This window comes from Ahaetulla prasina, chromosome 2 (genome assembly GCF_028640845.1).
Source record: "Ahaetulla prasina isolate Xishuangbanna chromosome 2, ASM2864084v1, whole genome shotgun sequence".
NCBI lineage: Eukaryota > Metazoa > Chordata > Lepidosauria > Squamata > Colubridae > Ahaetulla > Ahaetulla prasina.
In genome coordinates, this window is record NC_080540.1 from 10688712 (window position 1) to 10712937 (window position 24226).

Sequence of the window (24226 nt, forward strand, 5' to 3'; positions counted from 1 at the left end):
TTTGAGTAGTTCAGAGAACCAGTAAATAACACCTCTAACTGGCCCCGCCCACATCTATTCTCTGCCTCCCAAGTCCCAGCTGATCTGGAGGAAATGGGGATTTTGCAGGAACCTTCCTCTGGAGTGGGGTAGGAATGGAGATTTTACAGTATCCTTCCCCTGGAGTGGGACGGGAATGGAGATTTTACAATATCCTTCCCCTGCCACACCCACCAAACCATGCCCACCAAGCCATGCCACGCCCACCAAGCCACATCCACAGAACCAGTAGTAAAAAATTTTGAAACCCACCACTGCTGCTTTCCCTTGTAACTTGCAGTAAATCGTTCCGAAAAAATACTGGAAATAAACCTGTATGCTTTCTATGCATATTCTTTGCATGTTCATAATAATTCTATTAATAGTTACCTTTCACTGATTTCTCTTTTGTACAAAGTATAATATGTGCTGCAAGATGACAAGAAAACATTAGGAAACGCTTTCCTATTATTATTTTTTTACATATTAAAAGAGAGGGAAGAGGAGCCTTTTATGATTGAAGGGAAGATAAGCTACCAGGCTCATGGTATTGCTAACCTGTCATAGCATCTGCAAAGAGAGGTCCAAGGCGCTGTGTCCCCAAAATGCCGTAGAGGTTGAATCTGTATCTTTCGGAGGGAACCAAATTGGGAATAATGACTTCGCGGGAATCTCCATCCATATGCAAAGTTTGATTGTTGCCTTCTAAGTCTTGATACTGGAGCAAAAAGGAATCAAATCTTCCTGAAGGGACTTTCCATGTAAGATGGGCAGAGTTGCTGGTCACCTCTGATACAGCCAGATCCCTGAGGACCATTTTGTGAACGGACACATCCTCCTGTGATCCTGTGGAAATAAAAGATAGCTGCCCTCTTTGAGATCTCTAGCTCCTGACTCATTGAATCTGTCATCTGCACCTCTATAACTGTCTAGTTTGGTTCTGCAACCCAACAAGACAGGCACAGACTTCAGAGGATAATTAGAACTGCAGAAAAAACAATGGCTACCAACCTGGCTTCCATTGAGGACCTCTATACTGCACAAGTCAAAAAGAGGGCTGTGAAAATATTTACAGACTCCTTGCATCCTGGACGTAAACTGTTTCAACTCCTACCCTCAAAACAACGCTATAGAACATTGCATACCAGAACAATTAGACACAAGAACAGTTTTTCCAGAACGCCATCACTCTGCTAAACAAATAATTCCCTCAACACTGTTAAACTATTAACTAAGTCTGCATTACTATTAATCTTCTCATCATTCCTATCACCCACCTCCTCCCACTTACGACTGTATGACTGTAACCTTGTTGCTGGTATCCTTAAGATTTATATTGACTGCTTCCCTATGACTATCATTAAGTGTTGTACCTTATGATTCTTGACGAATGTATCTTTTGTTTTATGTACACTGAGGACATATTTATTATTATTTATTATTTAATCAAATTTATATACCGCCCTATCTCCCGAAGGACTCAGGGCGGTGTACAGGCATTTAAAAACACATAAATACAATATAAAAGCAATTAAAAAACTTATTCTAAAAAGCCCGTTAATTTAGAATTAAAAATATAGAATAAAACCCAATTTAAAACCGATAATTTAAAATCTAGCTCAGTCCTGCACAGTTAAATAAATATGTTTTAAGCCCGCGGGGGAAGGCCGGGAGGCCCGAAAGCTGACGAAGTCCGGGGGGTAGTTCATTCCAGAGGGTGGGGGCCCCCACAGAGAAGGCCCTTCCCCTGGGTGTCGCCAGACGACATTGCCGCGCTGACGGCACCCTGAGGAGACCCTCTCTGTGAGAGCGCATGGGTCGGTGAGAGATATTCGGTAGCAGTAGGCGGTCCCGTAAGTAACCCGGCCCAATGCCATGGAGCGCTTTAAAGGTGGTCACCAGAACCTTGAAGCGCACCCGGAAAGCCACAGGTAGCCAGTGCAGCCTGCGCAGGATGGGTGTTATACGGGAGCCACGGGGGGCTCCATCTATCACCCGCGCAGCCGCATTCTGGACTAACTGCAGCCTCCGGATGCCCTTCAAGGGGAACCCCATGTAGAGAGCATTGCAGTAATCCAGGCGAGACGTCACGAGTGCGCCAAAGACAAATTCCTTGTGTGTCCAATCACACTTGGCTAATAAAGAATTCTATTCTATTTTGTATATCTTTCAAGACACCAGTTATAGCAATAGCAATAGCAATAGCAATAGCACTCAGACTTATATACCGCTTCATAGTGCTTTTACAGCCCTATCTAAGCAGTTTGAGTCAGCATATTGCCCCCAACAATCTGGAAGGATGGAAGGCTGAGTCAACCTTGAGCCTGGTGAGATTCGATCTGCCAAACTGCTGGCAGCCAGTGATCAGCAGAAGTAGCCGCAGTACTGCACTCTAACCACTGAACCACCGCGATTCTGTTATGTTTTTAAATTTGCAGTCCTAGGTTTAGTTGTGTGCAGATCTGTATAAATTTCATCCTTTTTATTATTTACTTTACAATAATAAAGCAATATATTGGCGAGCTGTTTCTTTAATGGGTTATATTTGGCTGGCTGTATTCCCAAGCCTAGGGCTCTAAATGTGTTAAGGGCCTTGTTTCCTGATTTTATTATTAACTGGCCAAGTATCTCAGCTGCTGTGTATATTTTTTTTGGATGTTTTTATATTGTTTTATATTTTTGGAATTCTAAGCTGCTCCGAATCATTGATTGAGATGTGTGGCTATAGAAATGGAATAAATAAATATCAATACATAACAAGTGATAAAAATCCATGTTCACTCGCAATGGCAACTTCTCCTAAATTACATAACTTTCTCACATCCCTGTGAACAAAGAATGTCACGAGAAAGCATATTTTAATGCACACATCATAGTGCAGACTTTTAGAATGGGTATTTCCACAGTCTGTCTTTTTCCTCTACATCAGGGGTCTCCAACCTTAGCAACTTTAAGCCTGGAGGACTTCAACTCCTAGAATTGCAAAGCTGGCTGGGGAATTTTGACAGTTGAAGTCCTCCAGGCTTACAGTTGCTAAGGTTGGAGACCCCTGCTCTACATGAACATCCATTTTTGCATCTACCTCTTGGAAACATACTTCTTTTTCAGATGCGTCTCTCACAATTATAGAATTATAGAATAGAATAGAATAGAATAGAATAGAATAGAATAGAATAGAATAGAATAGAATAGAATAGAATTAGAATATATAGAATTATAGAATAGAATAGAATAGATTTTTTTATTGGCCAAGTGTGATTGGACGCACAAGGAATTTGTCTTGGTGCAGATGCTCTCAGTGTACATAAAAGAAAAGATACGTTCATCAAGGTACAACATTTACAACACAATTGATGGTCAATATATCAATATAAATCATAAGGATTGCCAGCAACAAAGTTACAGTCATACAGTCATAAGTGGAAAGAGATGGGTGATGGGAACTCTGAGAAGATTAATAGTAGTGCAGATTTAGTACATAGTTTGACAGTGTTGAGGGAATTATTTGTTTAGCAGAGTGATGGCATTCGGGAAGAAACTGTTCTTGTGTCTAGTTGTTCTGGTGTGCAGTGCTCTATAGCGTCGTTTTAATTATACACTTACTATCACACAGAGGCTGGTTCTGAGAGAAGCTAAAATCAAGCATTATCCTTGGGAGAAAGCAACTGGGTAGGGAAGGAAAGTCACAGGTCTTGCAGGGAAATTCTGTGGCTCTCTTAACCTCACTCTGTCAAGGACCTTGGAGTAGTCATCTCAAACGATCTAAGCGCCAGAGCTCACTGTAACAGCACTGCCAAAAAGGCATTAAGACGGGTGAAATCTAAAAATTTTCCCTACCGGTTCTGTGGGCGTGGCTTAATTGGTGGGCGTGGCTTGGTGGTCAGATGGCTTGGTGGGCGTGGCCAATAACAATAAATAATAAAAAAATAAACAAAGTATAAAAAAACAATAAGAGGTACCAAAAACCAACTTTCACACTTTACACACATACAACACAACTGACTCACACACAATGTAAAAGCAGCTGCACTTCACACTTCACATAGCCTCAAAAAGCTCAAAAACCAACTTTCACACTTTACACACACACAACACAACACAACTGACTCACACACAATGTAAAAGCAGCTGCACTTCACACTTCACATAGCCTCAAAAAGCTCAAAAACCAACTTTCACACTTACACACACACAACACAGCACAACATAACTGACTCACACACAATTTAAAAGCAGCTGCACTTCACACTTCACATAGCCACAAAAAGCTCAAAAACCAACTTTCACACTTTACACACACACAACTCACACACACACACAATATGCCACATACAGCTTTCTGAGATTTTGTGTGTTTGTGTAGTTAGAGTGAAACACTACAGAAACACACCAAATCTCAGAAAGCTGCACAAATATTTTATTTTATTTTATTTTATTGTGGACTTCAAATCCCAGAATTGATCACCGAGGAAATAGATTAGCTGAGCGATTGATGCTGTCTGATTGAAAGTGAAACTAGAGCTTTGGGCTGGAAAGAGAGCCATGCCTTCATCAGTAATCAGGTAAGTGCCTTAGAATCTCTACTTTTACTTGTTTTCTACAAGTAAGAGTACAAGTAAGGTTCTGCTGTTTTTTACTTTTAAAGGCCTGTTTAGGCTGAAGCAAAACCGGCTTTTAAAATTAAAAAAAACAAACCTCTGCAGACGGTGTGGCTCAGCAGAGGCCGGGAGGGCGGGGCCAGGGATTTTTGCTACTGGTCCTCCGAACCAGCCGCCGCCATCGCTACCGGATCGCGCGATCCCCTCCGATCCGGTAGCATTTCACCCCTGCATTAAGAGTTCTCAACCTAATCTTGCGAAGCTTCTTCTCCGATAATATTGTACTGCAAACTAGGGCACACAAAACCTTTGCTAGATCAATTCTCGAATACAGCACATCTGCCTGGAATCCGCACTGTATATCGGATATTAATACAATTGAGAGAGTCCAGAGGTATTTCACTACCCATTAGTATTTCCATTACCCTCCACCTAGAAACAAACAACCTACTCTAATAAACAATTTGGTTTCAGAAAATATTTATCCTGTAATTTACAACTTCTACACTGCAAAAACATATGGACTACAAATCTTGATCAGGGCAAAGCAATAGATGCAATTTACATAGACTTCTGTAAAGCTTTTGACTCTGTGGTACATGACAAACTTCTCCTTAAGAGTACTCCACTCCTCTACTCACAACAGAATACTGTACGCCACCAGGCTTGAAATTTTGGACTTGGACAATCTAGAACTATGCTGCCTACGGTCTGACCTAAGCATAGTACACAAAATTATCTGCTACAACATCCTACCTGTCAATGACTACTTCAGCTTCAATCACAATAATACATGAGCACACAATAGATACACACTCAAGGTAAACCGCTCCAAACTCGATTGCAGAAAATACGACTTCAGTAGCAGAGTGGTCAATGCCTGGAATGCACTACCTGTCTCTGTGGTTACATCCTCAAACTCCCATAACTTTAATCTTAGACTGTCTACTGTTGACCTCACCCCGTTCCTAAGAGGTCTGTAAGGGGTGTGCATAAGCGCATCAGTGTGCCTACTTTCCCTGTCCTACTGTCTCCATTTGTTCATACCGATTTACTGTGTTTATATTTATATTTATACCTGTTATCTTGTGCATGTTTGACAAACAAACAAACAAAAAAACTAACTAAATAAATAAATAAATTCCACTGACCTGTGATGAAATTTATAGAAGCAGGACCCAGACGTCCCTGGTTGGAGATGCCATAGAGATCTATTGTGTATCTGTGGGAAGGAGTCAGGTTGGGGATAGTGATTTCATGGGAATCTCCCTCAGTGAACAGCTCTTGGAGTCTGCCCTCAGCATCCTTATATTGGATTAAAAAGGAATCAAAGTTCCCAGAGGAGACCGTCCAGGACAAGTGGGCAGAATTGCTGGTGACAGTGGCAGAAATGTCTTTAAAAGGGGCAGGACTTTTTCCTGTGCTACCAGGGCCTGTGACAAAAACAACCAAAGAAAGGAAAACAAGAAATATCGTTTTAATAGAATATGTTGCTTTAATAACAACACCAGCCACAATTTATTAAATGTGAGCCGCCTCACTCTCACAATAATAACAGATGCAAGCTCCCCAGAATGCTTGGAGAGGGAGGAGGTATACACTTTGCAAAATCGATATAAGAAGTAAATAAGTAAGCAATGCTGACAGAAAGACAATGCCAGAAGATCAGAACCAGGCTTAGAAAGTCCTTAATAAACTCCTGCAAAAATGGAGAATTGCAAGTAGCTAGGCTGTGGAGACCGTTGGGCAGGAAAAGATCATCATACAGTTGAAATGCCGTTTGCAGACGTACAGAACCATGAAATAGGAGGCTCATTGTGTGAGGGAGGAATGCCAGTGAAAAAAATCTATAATGTAATTATGAGAGTGACCAAAATAATTTTATCAGCAATAATGGTAGCAGTAGCAGTAACAAATCTACTTCATTGGACCTGATCAAAAACTGCATTGCTTCAGCTTATTAACAAAAAGAAAGATTTTTAGACGAACAAATTAGATGAACAAATATAGTGCCTTAATGTTCTTTGAAGCATGATGGCTGTCTATCTTGTATGAAGGGGTTTTGTTTGGACTATTTCAGCCATGTTATCCACAGGCTGAATCCTGTAAATAGAGCAACTGATCATTTTCTTTGGAAGGCCATTTCAGTTCAGTGTTTTCTCAATCTTGGCGACTTTAAGATCAGTCAACTTCAACTCCCAAAACTGGTGGCAAAGCTATGTTTAAAAAAAAATACTATCATAATTTTGAAGAGTCGTTAAATAAGGCAGTTGGTAAGCAAGGACTACCTGTATCTGAACTTTGGGAACTGAAATCCACGCAAGTTAAAGTTGCTAAAGTTGAGAGACATTTAAAAACACTGAGGGTTTTTAAAGAAAAGACTGGACAGCCACCTAACTGAAATGGTATAGGGCCGTGATGGCGAACCTATGGCACGCGTGCTAGAGGTGGCACGCAGTGCCCTCTCTGTGGGCACGCGAGCCATCGCCAGCTCTGCGGCGCATGCACCTGTGCCTCCCACCGGCCAGCTGGTCTTCAGGTCTCTGCCGTGCATGCGCAGGGGGCAGGGCATGCGCAAGGGGGGCGCATGCATGCAAAGGGCGGGGCATGTGCAGGGGACAGTGCACGCATGCGGGGGGCCACATGGGGGCAGGGCAGGGGTGAAATGCCCCCAGATCGGACCGAATTGTGCGATCCAGTAGCGATCGTGGCTGGTAGTTCGGCGATCCAGTACCGATGGCGGAGCAAAGCTCCGCCCACCTGCCCGAATGTTTTAACCAGTAAGTAATGTGTTTTGTGCTTGCAGGTATTGCAGTATTGCAGGTTTTGTGCATGCACAGAAGATATACGCGCACATGTGACATGCGCGCGCACTTCCGTACCAGTAAGGAAGGTAAGTAGATTTCACCCCGGGGGGCGGGGGCATGTGCAGGGGCCACACGTGCATTGAATTTTGGGGGTTTGGGAGTGCACTTTGGGCACTCAATCCGGAAAAGGTTAGTCTGTCCCGGTGCTGTCCCGGTGTCCCGGAAAGGTTAGTCTGTCCCGGTGTCCCGGTCTGGAGGCCGTGTGGGACTGGATGGGGAAGAACAGGCTTAAACTCAACCCCTCCAAGACTGAGTGGCTGTGGATGCCGGCATCCCGGTACAGTCAGATGCAGCCGCTGCTGACTGTTGGGGGCGAGTCATTGGCCCCAATGGAGAGGGTCTGCAACTTAGGCGTTCTCCTGGATGGACGGCTGTCCTTTGAAGAACATCTGACAACCGTCTCCAAGAGAGCTTTTTAACAGGTACGCCTGATCCGCCAGTTGCACCCCTTTCTAGAACGGGATTCCTTACGCACGGTCACTCATGCCCTCGTCACTTCTCTCCTGGACTACTGCAATGCTCTCTACATGGGGCTCCCCTTGAAGAGCACCTGGAGGCTCCAGCTGGTCCAGAATGCGGGTGATAGAGGGGGCTACTGGTGGCTCCCATATAACACCTCTCCTGCGCAAGCTGCACTGGCTGCCTGTGGTCTTCCGGGTGCAATTCAAGGTGTTGGTCATCACCTTTAAAGCGCTCCATGGCTCAGGACCGGGGTATTTATGGGGCCACCTGCTGCCATCGTTTGCCTCCCATCGACCTGTGCGCTCCCATAGGGAGGGCCTCCTCAGGGTGCCGTCAGCCAAACAATGTCGGCTGGCGACCCCCAGGGGGAGAGCCTTCTCTGTGGGGGCACCTACCCTCTGGAATGAGCTTCCCCCAGGACTTCGACAGCTTCCTGACTTCCGGACCTTTCGCCGCGAGCTGAAGACGAACTTATTCTTCCGTGCAGGACTGGCATAAAGCTATTAGTAATTTTAATTGGGTTTTTATGGTTTTAATGTGTATTTTAATTAATGGGCCAAATTGAATAGGTTTTTTAAATGGGATTTTTAACTGTATATTGTATGTTTTATTGTGTTTTTACTTGGCTGTAAACCACCCTGAGTCCTTCGGGAGAAGGCCGGTATAGAAATTAAATTATTCTATTCTATTCTATTCTATTCTATTCTATTCTATTCTATTCTATTCTATTCTATTCTAGTCATCCCTAGTATAAGGTCTCCCGCTTGAGCAGGGGGATGGACTAGATAGAAGACCTTCAAGGTCACTTCGTGTCGACTGGAGGCCCCCGGGGGGAGGGCCTTCTCTGTGGGGGCTCCTACCCTGTGGAACGAGCTTCCTCTCGGGCTTCGACAACTATCTGACCTTAGGACCTTTCACCGCGAACTTAAAACCTATTTATTTCGTATGGCTGGACTGGCCTGATTTTAAATTCTAAATTCTAAATTTTAATTGAATTTTGATGGGTTTTAAATTTCTGTACTTTTATGGGGTGTAATGTTATTTTAAATTTTCTGGCAAATTTGATTCAGTTTTTTAAGGGTTGTTTTAATTATTGTGTATGTTTCTGTTTGTATTTTATTTGCCTGTTCACCGCCCTGAGTCCTTCGGGAGAAGGGCGATATATAAATTAAAACATTATTATTATTATTATTATTATTACTTCCAGCTCTATTCTGATTGATTGATTGATTGAGTGACTGACTGACTGACTGACTGATTGATTTTTTGTTTGTTTGTTTTGTTTACATTTATATCCCGCCCTTCTCCGAAGACTCAGGGCGGCTTACAGTGTATAAGGCAATACTCTCATTCTATTTGTATATTTTTACAAAGTCAACTTATTGCCCCCCCAACAATCTGGGTCCTCATTTTACCTACCTTATAAAGGATGGAAGGCTGAGTCAACCTTGGGCCGGGCTTGAACCTGCAGTAATTGCAGGCTACTGTGTTCTAATAACAGGCTCTAACAGCCTGAGCTATTCCAGCCGAATAGACACTGCACTAGTTGATTTGGCTTTGCGGACCATCTCATTTCCAATTCATGACAACCACTGTGCTCAGAAACCATTGCTTACCTGGGACGACTTCCAAAGACGCAGGGCCGAAGGGCTTACGGCCTCGGAGAACATAAAGGTTGAATTTGTATTTTCGGGAAAGCACCAAGTTGGAAATCGTGGCTTCTCGAGCATTCTTGTCCAATTTAAGCAGCTTGGGCTTCCCCTGGGCATCTTTATATTGGATCACAAAGGAGTCAAAAGGCCCAGTGGGGTCACCCCAAGAAAGGTGAACTGAAGTGTCTGTGACTTCTAGAAGAGAGAAATCTCCCGGCCTGGGCTCTGCCGGTTCTGCTTCTGATTAAAAAAGGGGAAAAAGAAAATGATGGTTAGGAATTTCTTGGAAGAAGAAGAAAGCACAGATGATGGGAGAAAATAGGGCTGTGTCAGTGGTGGGTTGCTCTTGGTTTTGTTTTTTTTTAAATTTACATTTATATCCCGCCCTTCTCCGAAGACTCAGGGCGGCTTACAGTGTATAAGGCAATAGTCTCATTCTATTTGTATATTTTTACAAAGTCAACTTATTGCCCCCCCAACAATCTGGGTCCTCATTTTACCTACCTTATAAAGGATGGAAGGCTTCCAGGCCTGACACTGAGTCAACCTCGGGCCGGGCTTGAACCTGCAGTAATTGCAGGCTGCTGTGTTCTAATAACAGGCTTCTAACAGCCTGAGCTATTACGGCCCTTCTATAGAACCGGTAGTAAAACCAGCGGGAGGCTCCGCCCACCGACCCAGATGTCGTCATAGGCGATCTGTGTCTGCGCATGCGTGATCCCGTTGTGAACCGGTAGTAAAGGTAGTAAAGGGGCGTGCATAAGAGCACCAGCGTGCCTACCATTCCTGTCCTAATGTTCCCTCTGGCTGTATTATTATTATTATTATTATTATTATTATTATTATTATTATTATTATTATTATTATTATTATTATTATTATTTATTAGATTTTTATACCGCCCTTCTCCCGAAGGACTCAGGGCGGTTCACAGCCATAATAAAACAATGACAATATACAAATAAAACAAAGATTAAAAAACGTATTATATAATTGGCTAAAATTTAAAACAGTATACCGTTAAAAACCCCTAAAAATTTATATCGAAATATGAATATTAAAATTAAACTCTTTAAAATTATAAAATTGAAAATTGCAAAGCCAGTCCCGCGCGGATAAACAAATAGGTCTTCAGCTCGCGGCGGAAGGTCCAAAGGTCAGGCAGTTGACGTAACCCAGGGGGAAGTTCGTTCCAGAGGGTAGGAGCCCCCACAGAGAAAGACCTTTCCCTGGGGGCCGCCAGCCGACATTGCTTGGCGGATGGCACCCTGAGAAGCCCCTCTCTGTGTGAGCGTACGGGTCGGTGGGAGGTGTTCGGTAGCAAAAGGCGGTCCTGTAAGTACCCTGGCCCTAAGCCATGGAGCGCTTTAAAGGTAGTAACCAACACCTTGAAGTGCACCCGAGAGACCACAGGCAGCCAGTACAGTCTGCGCAGGAGTGGTGTTACATGGGAGCCACGAGCAGCTATCACCCGCGCAGCCGCATTCTGAACTAACTGGAGCCTCCGGGTGCTCTTCAAGGGGAGCCCCATGTAGAGAGCATTGCAATAATCCAGGCGGGAGGTAACAAGACCATGAGTGACCATGCATAGGACATCCTGGTCAAGGAAGGGGCGCAACTGGCAAATCAGGCGAACCTGATGAAAAGCTCTCCTGGAGACGGCCGTCAAGTGATCTTCAAACGACAGCCGTTCATCCAGGAGAACGCCAAGTTGCGCACCCTTTCCATTGGGGCCAATGACTCGCCCCCAACAGTCAGCTGCGGCTGCAGCTGACTGTATCGGGGTGCCGGCATCCACAGCCACTCCGTCTTGGAGGGATTGAGCTTGAGCCTGTTTCTCCCCATCCAGACCCGTACGGCTTCCAGGCACCGGGACAGTACTTCGATAGCTTCGTTGGGGTGGCCTGGGGTGGAAAAGTACAGCTGCGTATCGTCAGGGTACAGTTGGTATCTCACCCCAAAACTACTGATGATCTCACCCAGCGGCATCATATAGATGTTGAACAGGAGAGGCGAGAGAATCGACCCCTGCGGCACCCCACAAGTGACGTGCCTCGCGGTCAATCTCAGCCCCCCTGTCAACACCGTCTGCGACCGGTCAGAGAGATAGGAGGAGAACCACCGATAAACGGTGCCTCCCACTCCCCAACCGGTGCAGCAAGATACCATGGTCGATGGTATCAAAAGCCGCTGAGAGGTCTAATAGGACCAGGGCAGAGGAACAACCCCTGTCCCTGGCCCTCCAGAGATCATCCACCAACGTGACCAAAGCTGTCTCCGTGCTATATCCGGGCCGGAAGCCGGACTGGAACGGGTCTAGATAGACAGCTTCATCCAGGTATTGGGGTAGCTGACACGCCACCACACTCTCAACAACCTTCGCAACAAAGCGAAGGTTGGAGACCGGACGGTAATTTCCCAAAACAGCTGGGTCCAGGGAAGGCTTCTTGAGGAGGGGCCTCACCACCGCCTCTTTCAAGGCGGCAGGGAAAACCCCTTCCAACAGAGAAGCATTGATAATCCCCCGGAGCCAGCCTCGTGTCACCTCCTGTGTGGCCAGCACCAACCAGGAGGGGCACGGGTCCAGTAAACATGTGGTGGCATGCAACCTCCCCAACAACCTGTCCACGTCCTCGAGAGCCAATTTGTATGGTTATTTCATGCTTATACTTATATATATTGTTGTGTTTGACAAATAAATAAATAAATAAAAGTAGAACCCACCCCTGGGCTGTATGTATGAGTGTTGCAGATCTCACTTATGGAGGAATGAATAAAATATACCATATTATACTGTGTTTACATAGGCAAGGAAGAAAGGTCGGCTTGCAAAAATTAGTTTTAGCCTGTTCGAAAACTTCTGGCTTGGGAAAAATTCAGAATAAGGATCACAGAGGTGAGTACAGGCAGTCCTTGATTTACAATAGAATGAATAGAATAGAATAGAATTTTAATTGGCCAAGTGTGATTGGACACACAAGGAATTTGTCTTGGTGCATATGCTCTCAGTGTACATAAAAGAAAAGATACGTTCATCAAGGTACAACATTTACAACACAATTGATGGTCAATATATCAATATAAATCAAAAGGATTGCCAGCAACAAGTTATAGTCATACAGTCATAAGTGGAAAGAGATTGGTGATGGGAACTATGAGAAGATTAATAGTAGTGCAGATTCAGTAAATAGTTTGACAGTGTTGATGGAATTATTTGTTTAGCAGAGTGATGGCCTTCGGGAAAAAACTGTTCTTGTGTCTAGTTGTTCTGGTGTGCAGTGCTCTATAGCGTCGTTTTGAGGGTAGGAGTTGAAACAGTTTATGTCCTGGATGTGAGGGATCTGTAAATATTTTCACGGCCCTCTTCTTGATTCGTGCAGTATACAGGTCCTCAATGGAAGGCAGGTTGGTAGCAATTATTTTTTCTGCAGTTCTAATTATCCTCTGAAGTCTGTGTTTTTCTTGTTGGGTTGCAGAACCGAACCAGACAGTTATAGAGGTGCAAATGACAGACTCAATAATTCCTCTGTAGAACTTTTAGTGACTGTTAGAAGTTGCAAGGCCCACTGAAAAAAAAGTGACTTATGGCCGTTTTTCACACTTATGACCATTGCAGCATCTCCATCAGGAGTGAAATCCAGCAGGTTCTGACAGGTTCTGGAGAACCGGTAGCGGAAATTTTGACTAGTTCAGAGAACCGGCAAATGCCACCTCTGGCTGGCCCCAGAGTGGGGTGGGAATGGAGATTTTGCAGTATCCTTCCCCCAGGAGTGTGGAGGGAATGGGGATTTGGTAGTATCCTTCCCCTGCCTCATCCACCAAGCCATAACACACCCACCAACCCACGCCCAGAGAACCAGTAGTAAATAAAATTGGATTTCACCACTGATGAAACCCATGACCAAGGGATTAAAATGCAGACGCTTGGCAACCGGCTCATATTTATGACGGTTGCCGTGTCCCTTTTGTGACCTTTTATTTTTTTATTTATTTATTTATTTGATTTTTATACCGCCCTTCTCCCGAAGGACTCAGGGCGGTGTACAGGCAACAATAAAATACAAACACCACAGTATACAATTTAAAATGCCAGTTAAAAAACTTATTATAATTAGCCTAGAACTTTAAAATTTATAAAACCAAACCCCATTTAAAATTAGTAGAAAATTTAAAATCGATAAAATTTATGTAATTTAAAATTTAAAATTTAAAATTTAAGCCAGCCCCGCGCGAATAAAAAGGTATGTCTTCAGTTCGCGGCGGAAAGTCCGAAGGTCAGGTATTTGACGTAAGCCTGGGGGAAGCTCGTTCCAAAGTGTGGGAGTCCCCACAGAGAAGGCCCTTCCCCTGGGGGCCGCCAGCCGACATTGTTTGGCGGACGGCACCCTGAGAAGTCCCTCTCTGTGTGAGCGTACGGGTCGGTGGGAGGCATGAGGTAACAGACCTTCTGACAAGCAAAGTCAATAAGGAAGCCAGAGTCACTTAACAACCGTGTTATTTAATTAAGAACTGCAGTGATTCACTTAACAATGGTGGCAAGAAAGGTCGTAAAAACGGGGCAAAAAAACCCTCACTTAACAACTGTCTCGCTTGGCAACAGAAATCTTGGGCTCAGTTGGGGTCGTAAGTTGTGGACTACCTGTAGTGTGTTCATGAAAAAAAGGCTCTGATGGAGGAAGAAGGCTATTTAGCCCCATTGCTCTTTGGGTGCTTCTAGATTTATTTTATTTATTTATTTATTATTCGAATTTATATACCGCCCTATCTCCCAAAGGACTCAGGGCGGTTCACAGGCATATAAAACATCAATATCAATATACAAATTAAAATAATCCTTAAAAAACTTATTCTAACGCCCGAATTATTAAAAATAGAGATATAAATATTAAATATAAATATTAAAATCAATTTAAAACCCCTCTAAATTTAAAAATCTAAGCCAGTCCTGCACAGATGAATAAATGTGTCTTGAGCTCGCGACGGAAGGTTCGAAGGTCAGGAAGTTGACGGAGTCCTGGGGAGTTCGTTCCAGAGGGTGGGAGCCTCCACAGAAGGCCCTTCCCTGGGCGCCGCCAAACGACACTGCCTAGCTGACGGCACCCTGAGGAGTCCCTCTGTGAGAGCGCACGGGTCGGTGAGAGGTATCTGGTCGCAGTAGGCGGTCCCAGATAACCCGGCCCTATGCCATGGAGCGCTTTAAAGGTGGTCACCAAAACCTTGAAGCGCACCCGAAGGCCACAGGTAGCCAGTGCAGCCTGCGCAGGATGGGTGTTATCACGGGAGCCACGAGGGCTCCTCTATCACCCGCGCAGCCGCATTCTGAACTAACTGCAGCCTCCGGATGCCCTTCAAGGGGAGCCCCATGTAGAGAGCGTTGCAGTAATCCAGGCGAGACGTCACAAGGGCGTGAGTGACCGTGCAAAGGGCCTCCCGGTCCAGAAAGGGGCGCAACTGGCGCACCAGGCGAACCTGGTAGAACGCTCTCCTGGAGACGGCCGTCAAATGATCTTCTAGAGACAGCCGTTCATCCAGGAGGACGCCTAAGTTGCGCACCCTCTCCATCGGGGCCAATGACTCGCCACCGATGGTCAGCCGCGGATTTAGCTGACTACTTCGTTGGGGTGGTCCGGTGTGGAAAAGTACAGCTGGGTGTCATCCGCGTACAGCTGGTACCTCACACCGAACCCACTGATGATCTCACCCAGCGGCTTCATGTAGATGTTGAACAGAAGGGGCGAGAGGATCGATCCCTGCGGCACCCCACAAGTGAGGGGCCTCGGGGCCGACCTCTGCCCCCCTGTCAACACCGACTGCGACCGGTCGGAGAGATAGGAGGAGAACCACCGATAAACGGTGCCTCCCACTCCCAATCCCTCCAACCGGCGCAGCAGGATACCATGGTCGATGGTATCGAAAGCCGCTGAGAGGTCTAATAGGACCAGGGCAGAGGAACAACCCCTATCCCTGGCCCTCCAGAGATCATCCACCAACGCGACCAAAGCCGTCTCCGTGCTGTAACCGGGCCGGAAACCGGACTGAACGGGTCTAGATAGACAGTTTCATCCAGGTGTAAGGGAAACTGATATGCCACCATACTCTCAACAACCTTCGCCATGAGCGGGTTGGAGACCGGACAATAATTACCTAAAACAGCCGGGTCCAGGAAGGCTTCTTGAGGAGGGCCTCACCACCGCCTCTTTCAAGGCGGCCGGAAAGACACCTCCACCAAAGAAGCGCCAGAATCGCCTGGAGCCAGCCTCGGTCACCTCCTGCGTGGCCAGCACCAACCAGGAGGGGCACGGGTCCAGTAAACATGTGGTGGCATCCAGCCCCCCCAACAACCTGTCCATGTCCTCGGGAGCAACAGGGTCAAACTCATCCCATAAAATGTCACCAAGACCACCCTCAGCCGTCTCACCCGTATCACCGCAATCTTGGTCCAAACCATCCCGAAGCTGAACGATTTTATCGTATAGATAACCGTTAAACTCCTCAGCACGTCCCTGCAACGGGTCATCCCGCTCCCCCTGGTGTAGGAGGGAGCGGGTCACCCGAAACAGGGCGGCTGGGCGGTTATCTGCCGATGCAATGAGGGAGGAGGCATAGCTACGCCTCGCTTCCCTCAATGCCACTAGGTAAGTCCTAGTATAGGACTTCACTAGTGTCCGATCAGCTTCTGAACGGCTAGACCTCCAGGAACTCTCTAGGCGTCTTCTCCGGCGCTTCATCCCTCTCAGCTCCTCGGATCAGGGGTCCCCAACCTTTTGGACCGCAGGGACCACCAAGTTCATAATTTTAAGTCCCGCGGATCACTAATACGAATCCAGCACGCCGCTTGCTGAAGCGCCTGGACTCCCAGTGACGGGATGGGGTCCTTCAGGCACTGTCCCGCCTCTCTCTTTCTCTCTCTCTCTCATTCTCTCCCCCTTCTTTCTCTCTCTCATTCTCTCTTTCTCTCTCCCCCCTCTCTCCCACTCTTTCTCATTCTCTCTCTCTTTCTCTCTCTCTCCCATTCTTTCTCTCTTTCTCTCCCACTCTTCTCTCTCATTCTCTTTTCTCTCCCCTCTCTCTCTCTCTCTCTCTCCCACTCTCTCTCTCTCATTCTCTCTTTCTCTCTCTCTCCCACTCATTCTTTCTCATTCTCTCTCTCATCTCTTCTCTCTCTCTCTCTCCCCTCTCTCTCTCATCTCTCTCTCTCCTCTCTCTCCCACTCTTTCTGTCTCATTCTCTTCTTTCTCTTCCTCCCACTCTTTCTCTCTCATTCTCTCCCCTCTCTCTCTCTCTCTCTCTCTCCCTTTCTTTTTCTCTCTCTTTCCCGCTCTCCCACTTTTTCTTTCTCATTCTCTCTCTTTTCTCCCTCTTTCTTTTTCTCTCTCTCCCCGCTCTCCCACTTTTTCTTTCTCATTCTCTCTTTCTCTCTCCCCCTTTCTCTCTCTCCCCACTCATTCTCTCATTATCTCTCTCATCTCTCTTCCTCTCTCTCTCTCTCTCTGATTTTTTCTCTCTCTGATTCTCTCTCTTTCATTCTGTCTCTTTCTCTGTCTCTCATTCTCTCTCATTCTGATTCTCTCTCATTCTCTCTCACTTTCTCATTCTCTCTCACTCTCTGATTCTCTCTCTCATTCTTTTTCTCATTCTCTCTCTTTCATTCTGTCTCTTTTTCTCCTTTTTATTTTGTGTGGCATCAGCATTCCGCCTCAGTATATTTGTGCCAGCCGGTGGCGCAAAGCAGCCCTCTGCCACTTGGGACTCGGAGCAGTAAACGGTGTCTGGTCCAGGGAGCAGCCAGATTTTGCTCTCCATTGGGGATGCCAGATCGGCCCTCTGCAAGCTCTCGTCTCTCGATGAACCTGGCTGAAGTTTCCCGTGCCGCTTCAGCGAGTGCTCCTTGAGAGAAGAGAGCTTTCCTTTCGGTGGGGAAAACCTGGAAGCTTTCAGATTCGGGTTTTCCCAGATGTGCCAATATGACATCTCTAATAAAACGGAATTTTGAGGAACTTCAAGTCTCGGAGTCTTCTTTTGTTGAAGATGTTACTCGGAACCCTGACTTGTTTGTCAGAATGTCACAAAAGGGGATCACATCTCAGGGACACAGAAAAGGTCATAAATATGAACCAGTTGCCAAGCACCTGAATTTTGATCACATGATTACGGGGGATGCTATAAAGGTCATAACTGTGAAAAACGGCCATAAGCCGTTATAAAGACACATTTTCCAGTGTCTTTATAACTTTGAACGGTCCCTAAACAAACTGTTGTAAGTCGAGGACTACCGGTAGCATAAGATCTCCTGCCATGGGCCAGGGGTTGGTCTAGAAGACCTCTAAGGTCCCTTCCAACTCCTTTACTCTATGTTCTAGGTTCTAAGTGGGAGTGAGAATCATGAGCGATGACACAGAGTGCATCAGGAGAAAGACGACACACAATGGTCGGTGGGTCAGGCAACGTCCTTCATCACATCAGAAATATACATTCTATCATCTTCTTTGCTGGGAAAAGGACACCTGGAATAGAACAAAAATCAAGATGCCAGTTCGAACTTGACGAATTCAAGGGTACCTGTAATGATTTTTGTCGAGAAGGGGGCGCTGTAGCTTCCACCAGGTCTCTCTCCGTGCAGCTCGATTTCGTACTCCGTACCAGGGTGCAAATCCATTAAGTCGACACTTCTCTCTGTCCCTGGAACGCTGATTTTTTGGGGAGGCGCCCCAGATTTGGGGTCCCTATAGTAGAGGGAAAACCTGTGGAAGAAATCGGGCGGGGCTGACCATGTCACACGCAGCTGGTTTGGAGAGACTTCGGTCACTTGTAGGTTCTTCAGTGGAGCTTCGGGGGTTGAGGTGGGTGAGACGATGGTTTGGATCTTGTCATTTGTTGGTGAACTTGGAGCTGAAGGAAAAGAGATTTGAGGTGAGGGAATCAGATATTCTTTTTTTTTAAGTTTCATCAACTTCCTCCCTTAGTTAGTCTGGCTAGCATATTTCTCTACTTTGTGGATTTTACAGAAAGCACCTTAGTCCTAATGTCTCCTTTTGTCCTAAGGTCCTAATTGTCCTAATATCCCCTTTTATTCGTAACCATCCCATGTATTCATAATCATGTTTATACTTTTATATGTAACCTTACATATAAAATAAATAAAACAAATAAAATAAAATAAATAGTCAGAATTTAGAATTTATTCTAAGTATTCACCCTATTCTATTCTATTCTATTCTATTCTATTCTATTCTATTCTATTCTATTCTATTCTATTCTATTCTATTCTATATTCTCTTTTCTGTTCCATTCCATTCCATTCCGTTCTATTTTATTATAATTTTAAGCAGTGGTGAAATCTAAATTTCTTTCTTACCAGTTCTGTGTGCGTGGTTTGGTGGGCAGCGCTTGGTGGGGGGGAGGGGTGTCATGTGACTGGGGGATCAAAAGGCAGAAACTCATTAACAATGTCCTGCTGCAGCAGGGTTGGACTAGATGGCCTCCAGGTCCCTTCCACCCCTGCATTATCCTCTGACGCTGCGTCTAGTGCCAGGTTTGTAGTCCTTCCTTCCTCTCCTTTTTCTTTCTTTCCATCTTTCCCTCCCTCCCTCCCTCCCTCCCTCTCTCCTTTCTCTCTCTCTTTCAAAAACGGACCTCCCACCCCCTGTTTTTGGCTTAGCAGTCTTCAGGGAAGCCTGCTGGGAGCAAAAACGGACCGTATCCACCCCCATAAAAAAAAGGGTTTGACAGTCGTGCGCCACAGCTGTGATTCTCAGAGCCTTTTTTTTTTAACCTTTTAAAAGCATTTTTTTACTACGGGCTCGGGCGAATAGATAGTAAAAAATGCTTTAATTTTTTTAAAAAAAAGGCTCCGATGAACGCGCAGCACAGCTGTGATCCTTGGAGCTTCTCTTTTTTATTTTTTTAAAGCATTTTTTTACTACCTATTCGCCGGAGCCCATAATAAAAAAAATTCTTTTAAAAGATTTTAAAAAAAAGTTCCGACGATCAGCTGAGCGATGCATGATTGTGAGAACTTTTTTTTTTTACTTTTTAAAGCATTTTTAACTACCGGTTCCGGCATGTACCCCTGCATGCACAGAGGGTGAAAAACACATTACTTCCTGGTTAAAACCAGGAAGTAATGACAACCGGGTGGGTGGGCGGAGCCTCGCACCGGGATCGCTACCAGTTCTCCGAACCACCCGCTGATCCGGTCCAAACCGGGAGCATTTCACCCCTTATTTTAAGTCTGAGGAACTGATGCAAATATCATATCTAGACAACATGCTTAACTTGGCTAGTCAGGTGAGTTGAGTTCTGTCACTAAACAAACTGTTGTAAGTCAAGGACTACCGGTTGCATAAGATCTCCTGCCATGGGCCAGGGGTTGGTCTAGAAGACCTCTAAGGTCCCTTTCAACTCCTTTACTCTATGCTCTATGTTCTAAGTGGGAGTCAGAGTCATGAGGGGAAGGGGAAGAGCATTCTCTGTGGGGGCACCTGCCCTGTGGAATGAATTACCTGTGGGGCTACGCGTACTCCCCGATCTCCGGACCTTTAAGCGCGAGCTCAGGACTTTTCTCTTTCATCGAGCAGGCTGGCCTAATGGCACTTTTAACGGGGTTTTAATTGGGGTTGTTTTTTTATAATTTTATTCTATTATTTTTAAATTTTCGGCCAATGGAATTAGATTTTTAATGATATGGTATTTTAACTTTTGTGTATTTGTTTTATTCTGGCTGTAAACCGCCCTGAGTCTTCGGAGAAGGGTGGTATATAAATATGAATAATAAATAAATAAATAAATAAATAAATAAATAAATAAATAAATGAGTGATGACACAGAGTGCATCAGGAGAAAGACGACACACAATGGTCGGTGGGTCAGGCAACGTCCTTCATCACATCAGAAATATACATTCTATCATCTTCTTTGCTGGGAAAAGGACACCTGGAATAGAACAAAAATCAAGATGCCAGTTCGAACTTGACGAATTCAAGGGTACCTGTAATGATTTTTGTCGAGAAGGGGGCGCTGTAGCTTCCACCAGGTCTCTCTCCGTGCAGCTCGATTTCGTACTCCATACCAGGGTGCAAATCCATTAAGTCGACACTTCTCTCTGTCCCTGGAACGCTGATTTTTTGGGGAGGCGCCCCAGATTTGGGGTCCCTATAGTAGAGGGAAAACCTGTGGAAGAAATCGGGCGGGGCTGACCATGTCACACGCAGCTGGTTTGGAGAGACTTCGGTCACTTGTAGGTTCTTCAGTGGAGCTTCGGGGGTTGAGGTGGGTGAGACGATGGTTTGGATCTTGTCATTTGTTGGTGAACTTGGAGCTGAAGGAAAAGAGATTTGAGGTGAGGGAATCAGATATTCTTTTTTTGTTTTTAAAGTCTGGCTAGCATATTTCTCTATTTTGTGGATTTTACAGAAAGCACCTTAGTCCTAATGTCCTAATTGTCCTAATATCCCCTTTTATTCGTAACCGTCCCATGTATTCATAACCATGTTTATACTTTTATAGGTAACCTTATATATGCTTGACAAATATAATAAAATAAATAGTTGGAATTTAGAATTTATTCTAAGTATTCACCTTTTTCTATTCTATTCTATTCTATTCTATTCTATTCTATTCTATTCTATTCTATTCTATTCTATTCTATTCTATTCTATTCTATTCTATTCTATTCTATTCCATTCCATTCCATTCCATTCCATATTATTATAATTTTAAGTCTGAGGAACTGATGAAAATATCATATCTAGACAACATGCTTAACTTGGTTAGTCAGGTGAGTTGAGTTGTGCCTCATTTTATGACCTTTTTTTTAAACCACAGTTGTTAAATGAATCACTGCAGTTCTCAAGTTAGTTAATTGAATCTGGTTTACCCTTTGACTTTGCTTGTCAGGAGGTCGTAAAAGGTTATCACATGACCCCGGGTCACTGCAACCATCATAAATACATACCGGTTGCCTAGCACCCAAATTTTGATCACATGACCATGGGGAGGCTGCAATGTTAAGTGTGAAAAATGGACATACGTCACCTTTTTCAGTGCTGTTGTAACTTCCAACAGCCACAAAAGGAGTGGTTGTAACTCAGGGACTACTGGTATCTCTGTGTGTGTCTTTTCATTGCAGCTTGAATTTTTGAGCCTTTGAAATGTGACATATTATTACATGGGAATCTGTAACGGGAAATCTCTAAAAGTCTAACCCAGAGTCACTCTGTGAGTGAGATGTTTGGTCTCTCTAAATTTGATAAATAAATAATGTTACCAGTCCTATATTAGGTGAAAGACAAATGCACAAAAATGTTAACATCTGGATTTCCGAAGCTCATTTGTTAATTACTGAAAAGCTTCAAATAGAATAGAATAGAATAGAATAACAGAGTTGGAAGGGACCTTGGAGGTCTTCTAGTCTAGGCAGGAAACCCTACACCACTTCAGACAAATGGTTATCCAACATCTTCTTAAAAACTTCCAGTGTTGGCGCATCCACAACTTCTGGAGGCAAATTGTTCCACTGATTAATTGTTCTAACTGTTAGGAAATTTCTCCTTAATTCTAGGTTTCTTCTCTCCCTGATTAGTTTCCAACCATTGCTTCTTGTTCTACCCTCAGGGGCTTTGGAGAATAGTTTGACTCCCTCTTCTTTGTGGCAACCCCTGAGATATTGGAACACTGCTATCATGTCTCCCCTAGTCCTTCTTTTCATTAAACTAGGCATACTGAGTTCCTGCAACTGTTCTTCATATGTTTTAGCCTCCAGTCCCCTAATCATCTTTGTTGCTCTTCTCTGCACTCTTTCTAGAGTCTCCACATCTTATTTACATCATGGTGACCAAAACTGAATGCAGTATTCCAAGTGCGGCCTTACCAAGAAATTATAAAGTAGTATTAACACTTCATGTGATCTTGATTCTATCCCTGTTTATGCAGCCTAGAACTGTGTTGGCTTTTTGTGCAGCTGCTGCATACCGCTGGCTCATATTTAAATTGAAGATTTAAAGAAGATCAGGATGGGACGTTTGGCGGCCGCGCACCCTACTGCCTGCCAGTGCCGGTGCCAGTGTCGCTCAAGGCCAGATCCGGCCAGGAGGAGAGCCTGCTGACGAGCTTCAGGACGGCGGTGTCCTGACGTGTCCCGCTGTTCTCCTGGCCCGTCACCGCTGTCACTGCCCTGTTTTTCAGGCCGGTCGAAGCTGCTCAGAAGGCAGCTGCCACAGCCTGTCCTTGCTACTTAAGAGCAGCTTCCAAGGCAGGAAAAGTTCAGGCAAGTTGTCTCCTTCTCAGCCTGAAACACACAGAGAATATGCACACATGTCACAGCGCTGGGATCTTCTGCGAGGAGACGGTGCATGGGCACGCACCGTCTCCTCGCAGAAGATCCCAACACCATGAGGTGCGTGTGCCTGTTTGATTGAGGCCGAGAAGGAGGAGAATACTTGGCTGAACTTTTCTGTCTCCCTCTCTTCTGACACTGGCCAGGCAGGTGAGCAGCCTCCTGACCAGTGGGGCAAGTGTCCTACCAGTGGGGCCGTGCTAGCTGGGAGAGCACTCTCTCCCCGCCTGCCCAGGAACATATTCAAATAATTTAACAACCGGTTCGGTGGGCATGGCTAGGTGGGTGTGGCTAGGTGGTCATGTGACTGAGTGGGCATGGCCAATGGCGTCACTCACAGCAAAGTGCTGCCCATCTTGCCATGAGTGATGTCAAGTTGACCACGCCCACACAGTCACATGTCCACCTAGCCATGCCCACAGAACTGGTTGTTAAATTATTTGAATCCCACCACTGCACATAACTACATGAATATTATTTTGAGCAGAGACTGGTTCTGTTTCAACTATTCCGTATAAATAGTCATGCTAAGAAATTAAACTGTATAAGACATCATTATGCCAAAATAATGAGTCATTCTGACAGTAAATAAGATGCCAAAATCAACAATTATGCATTCTCTAAAATATTTGTATTCAGAAGAACCAATTATAGGGAATACGTAGGACAGTGAAATTAATTTAAAAAGATAAAGAGAATGGTCGGTGTTGATCCATGAATTATTTTGAAGGTAGAAACTGAATTCTGTTACTTAGCTTTATTATAGCTGTTATTTTATCCTTCCTTTTTTTGCTTCTCTTAAGGAGCATTGGTTTTGGTGCCATTTTTCTTTTTCTGGGCTGGAAACTTTATCTAAGGATAAAGAACTTCAATGCAGAGCAAGGGCAGTGCTTCCTCAACCACATAACGCCCAATTCTAAATACACAAACTTTCTGACATCTAGACAAGCCCATTCCCTCCATTGTAGCAACTAGCTATTTTCCAAGGGTGGGAGCATCTGCATAGATCATCCCGCTCTCTCATTTTTAATCCACCTTTTACACAAGTATACCTTAAATTTAAACAAGGGAAATTTGTTCAGAAATGTTGTGGGATTTCCTGTTTGGGCGGGGTGGGGGGGGGTAGGACTAGATGACCTATAAGGTCCCTTCCAACTCTGTCTATTCTATTCTATTCTATTCTATTCTATTCCATTCTATTCCATTCCATTCCATTCCATTCCATTCCATTCCATGTTCTGTTCTGTTCCGTTCCGTTCTGTTCCATTCCACATTAACATAATTTTAAGCGTGAGG

General features: G+C 44.8%; 1 protein-coding gene across 6 annotated transcripts in view; it reads right to left on the reverse strand.

Moving 5' to 3' along the window:
- TNXB (tenascin XB) overlaps positions 1–24226 on the reverse strand; it is a 153634-nt gene that overhangs the window by 78180 nt on the left and 51228 nt on the right. For 5 of the 6 annotated variants that reach the window (XM_058173620.1, XM_058173617.1, XM_058173621.1 and 2 more), the window contains 5 exons: positions 20585–20914; positions 18157–18486; positions 9562–9837; positions 5768–6049; positions 577–864 (listed from right to left, as the gene is read on the reverse strand). In XM_058173620.1, the coding sequence (XP_058029603.1) occupies positions 577–864; positions 5768–6049; positions 9562–9837; positions 18157–18486; positions 20585–20914 (1506 nt within the window). The remainder of the gene's footprint in view (positions 1–576; positions 865–5767; positions 6050–9561; positions 9838–18156; positions 18487–20584; positions 20915–24226) is intronic. The other variant, XM_058173618.1, reaches the window with a different exon arrangement.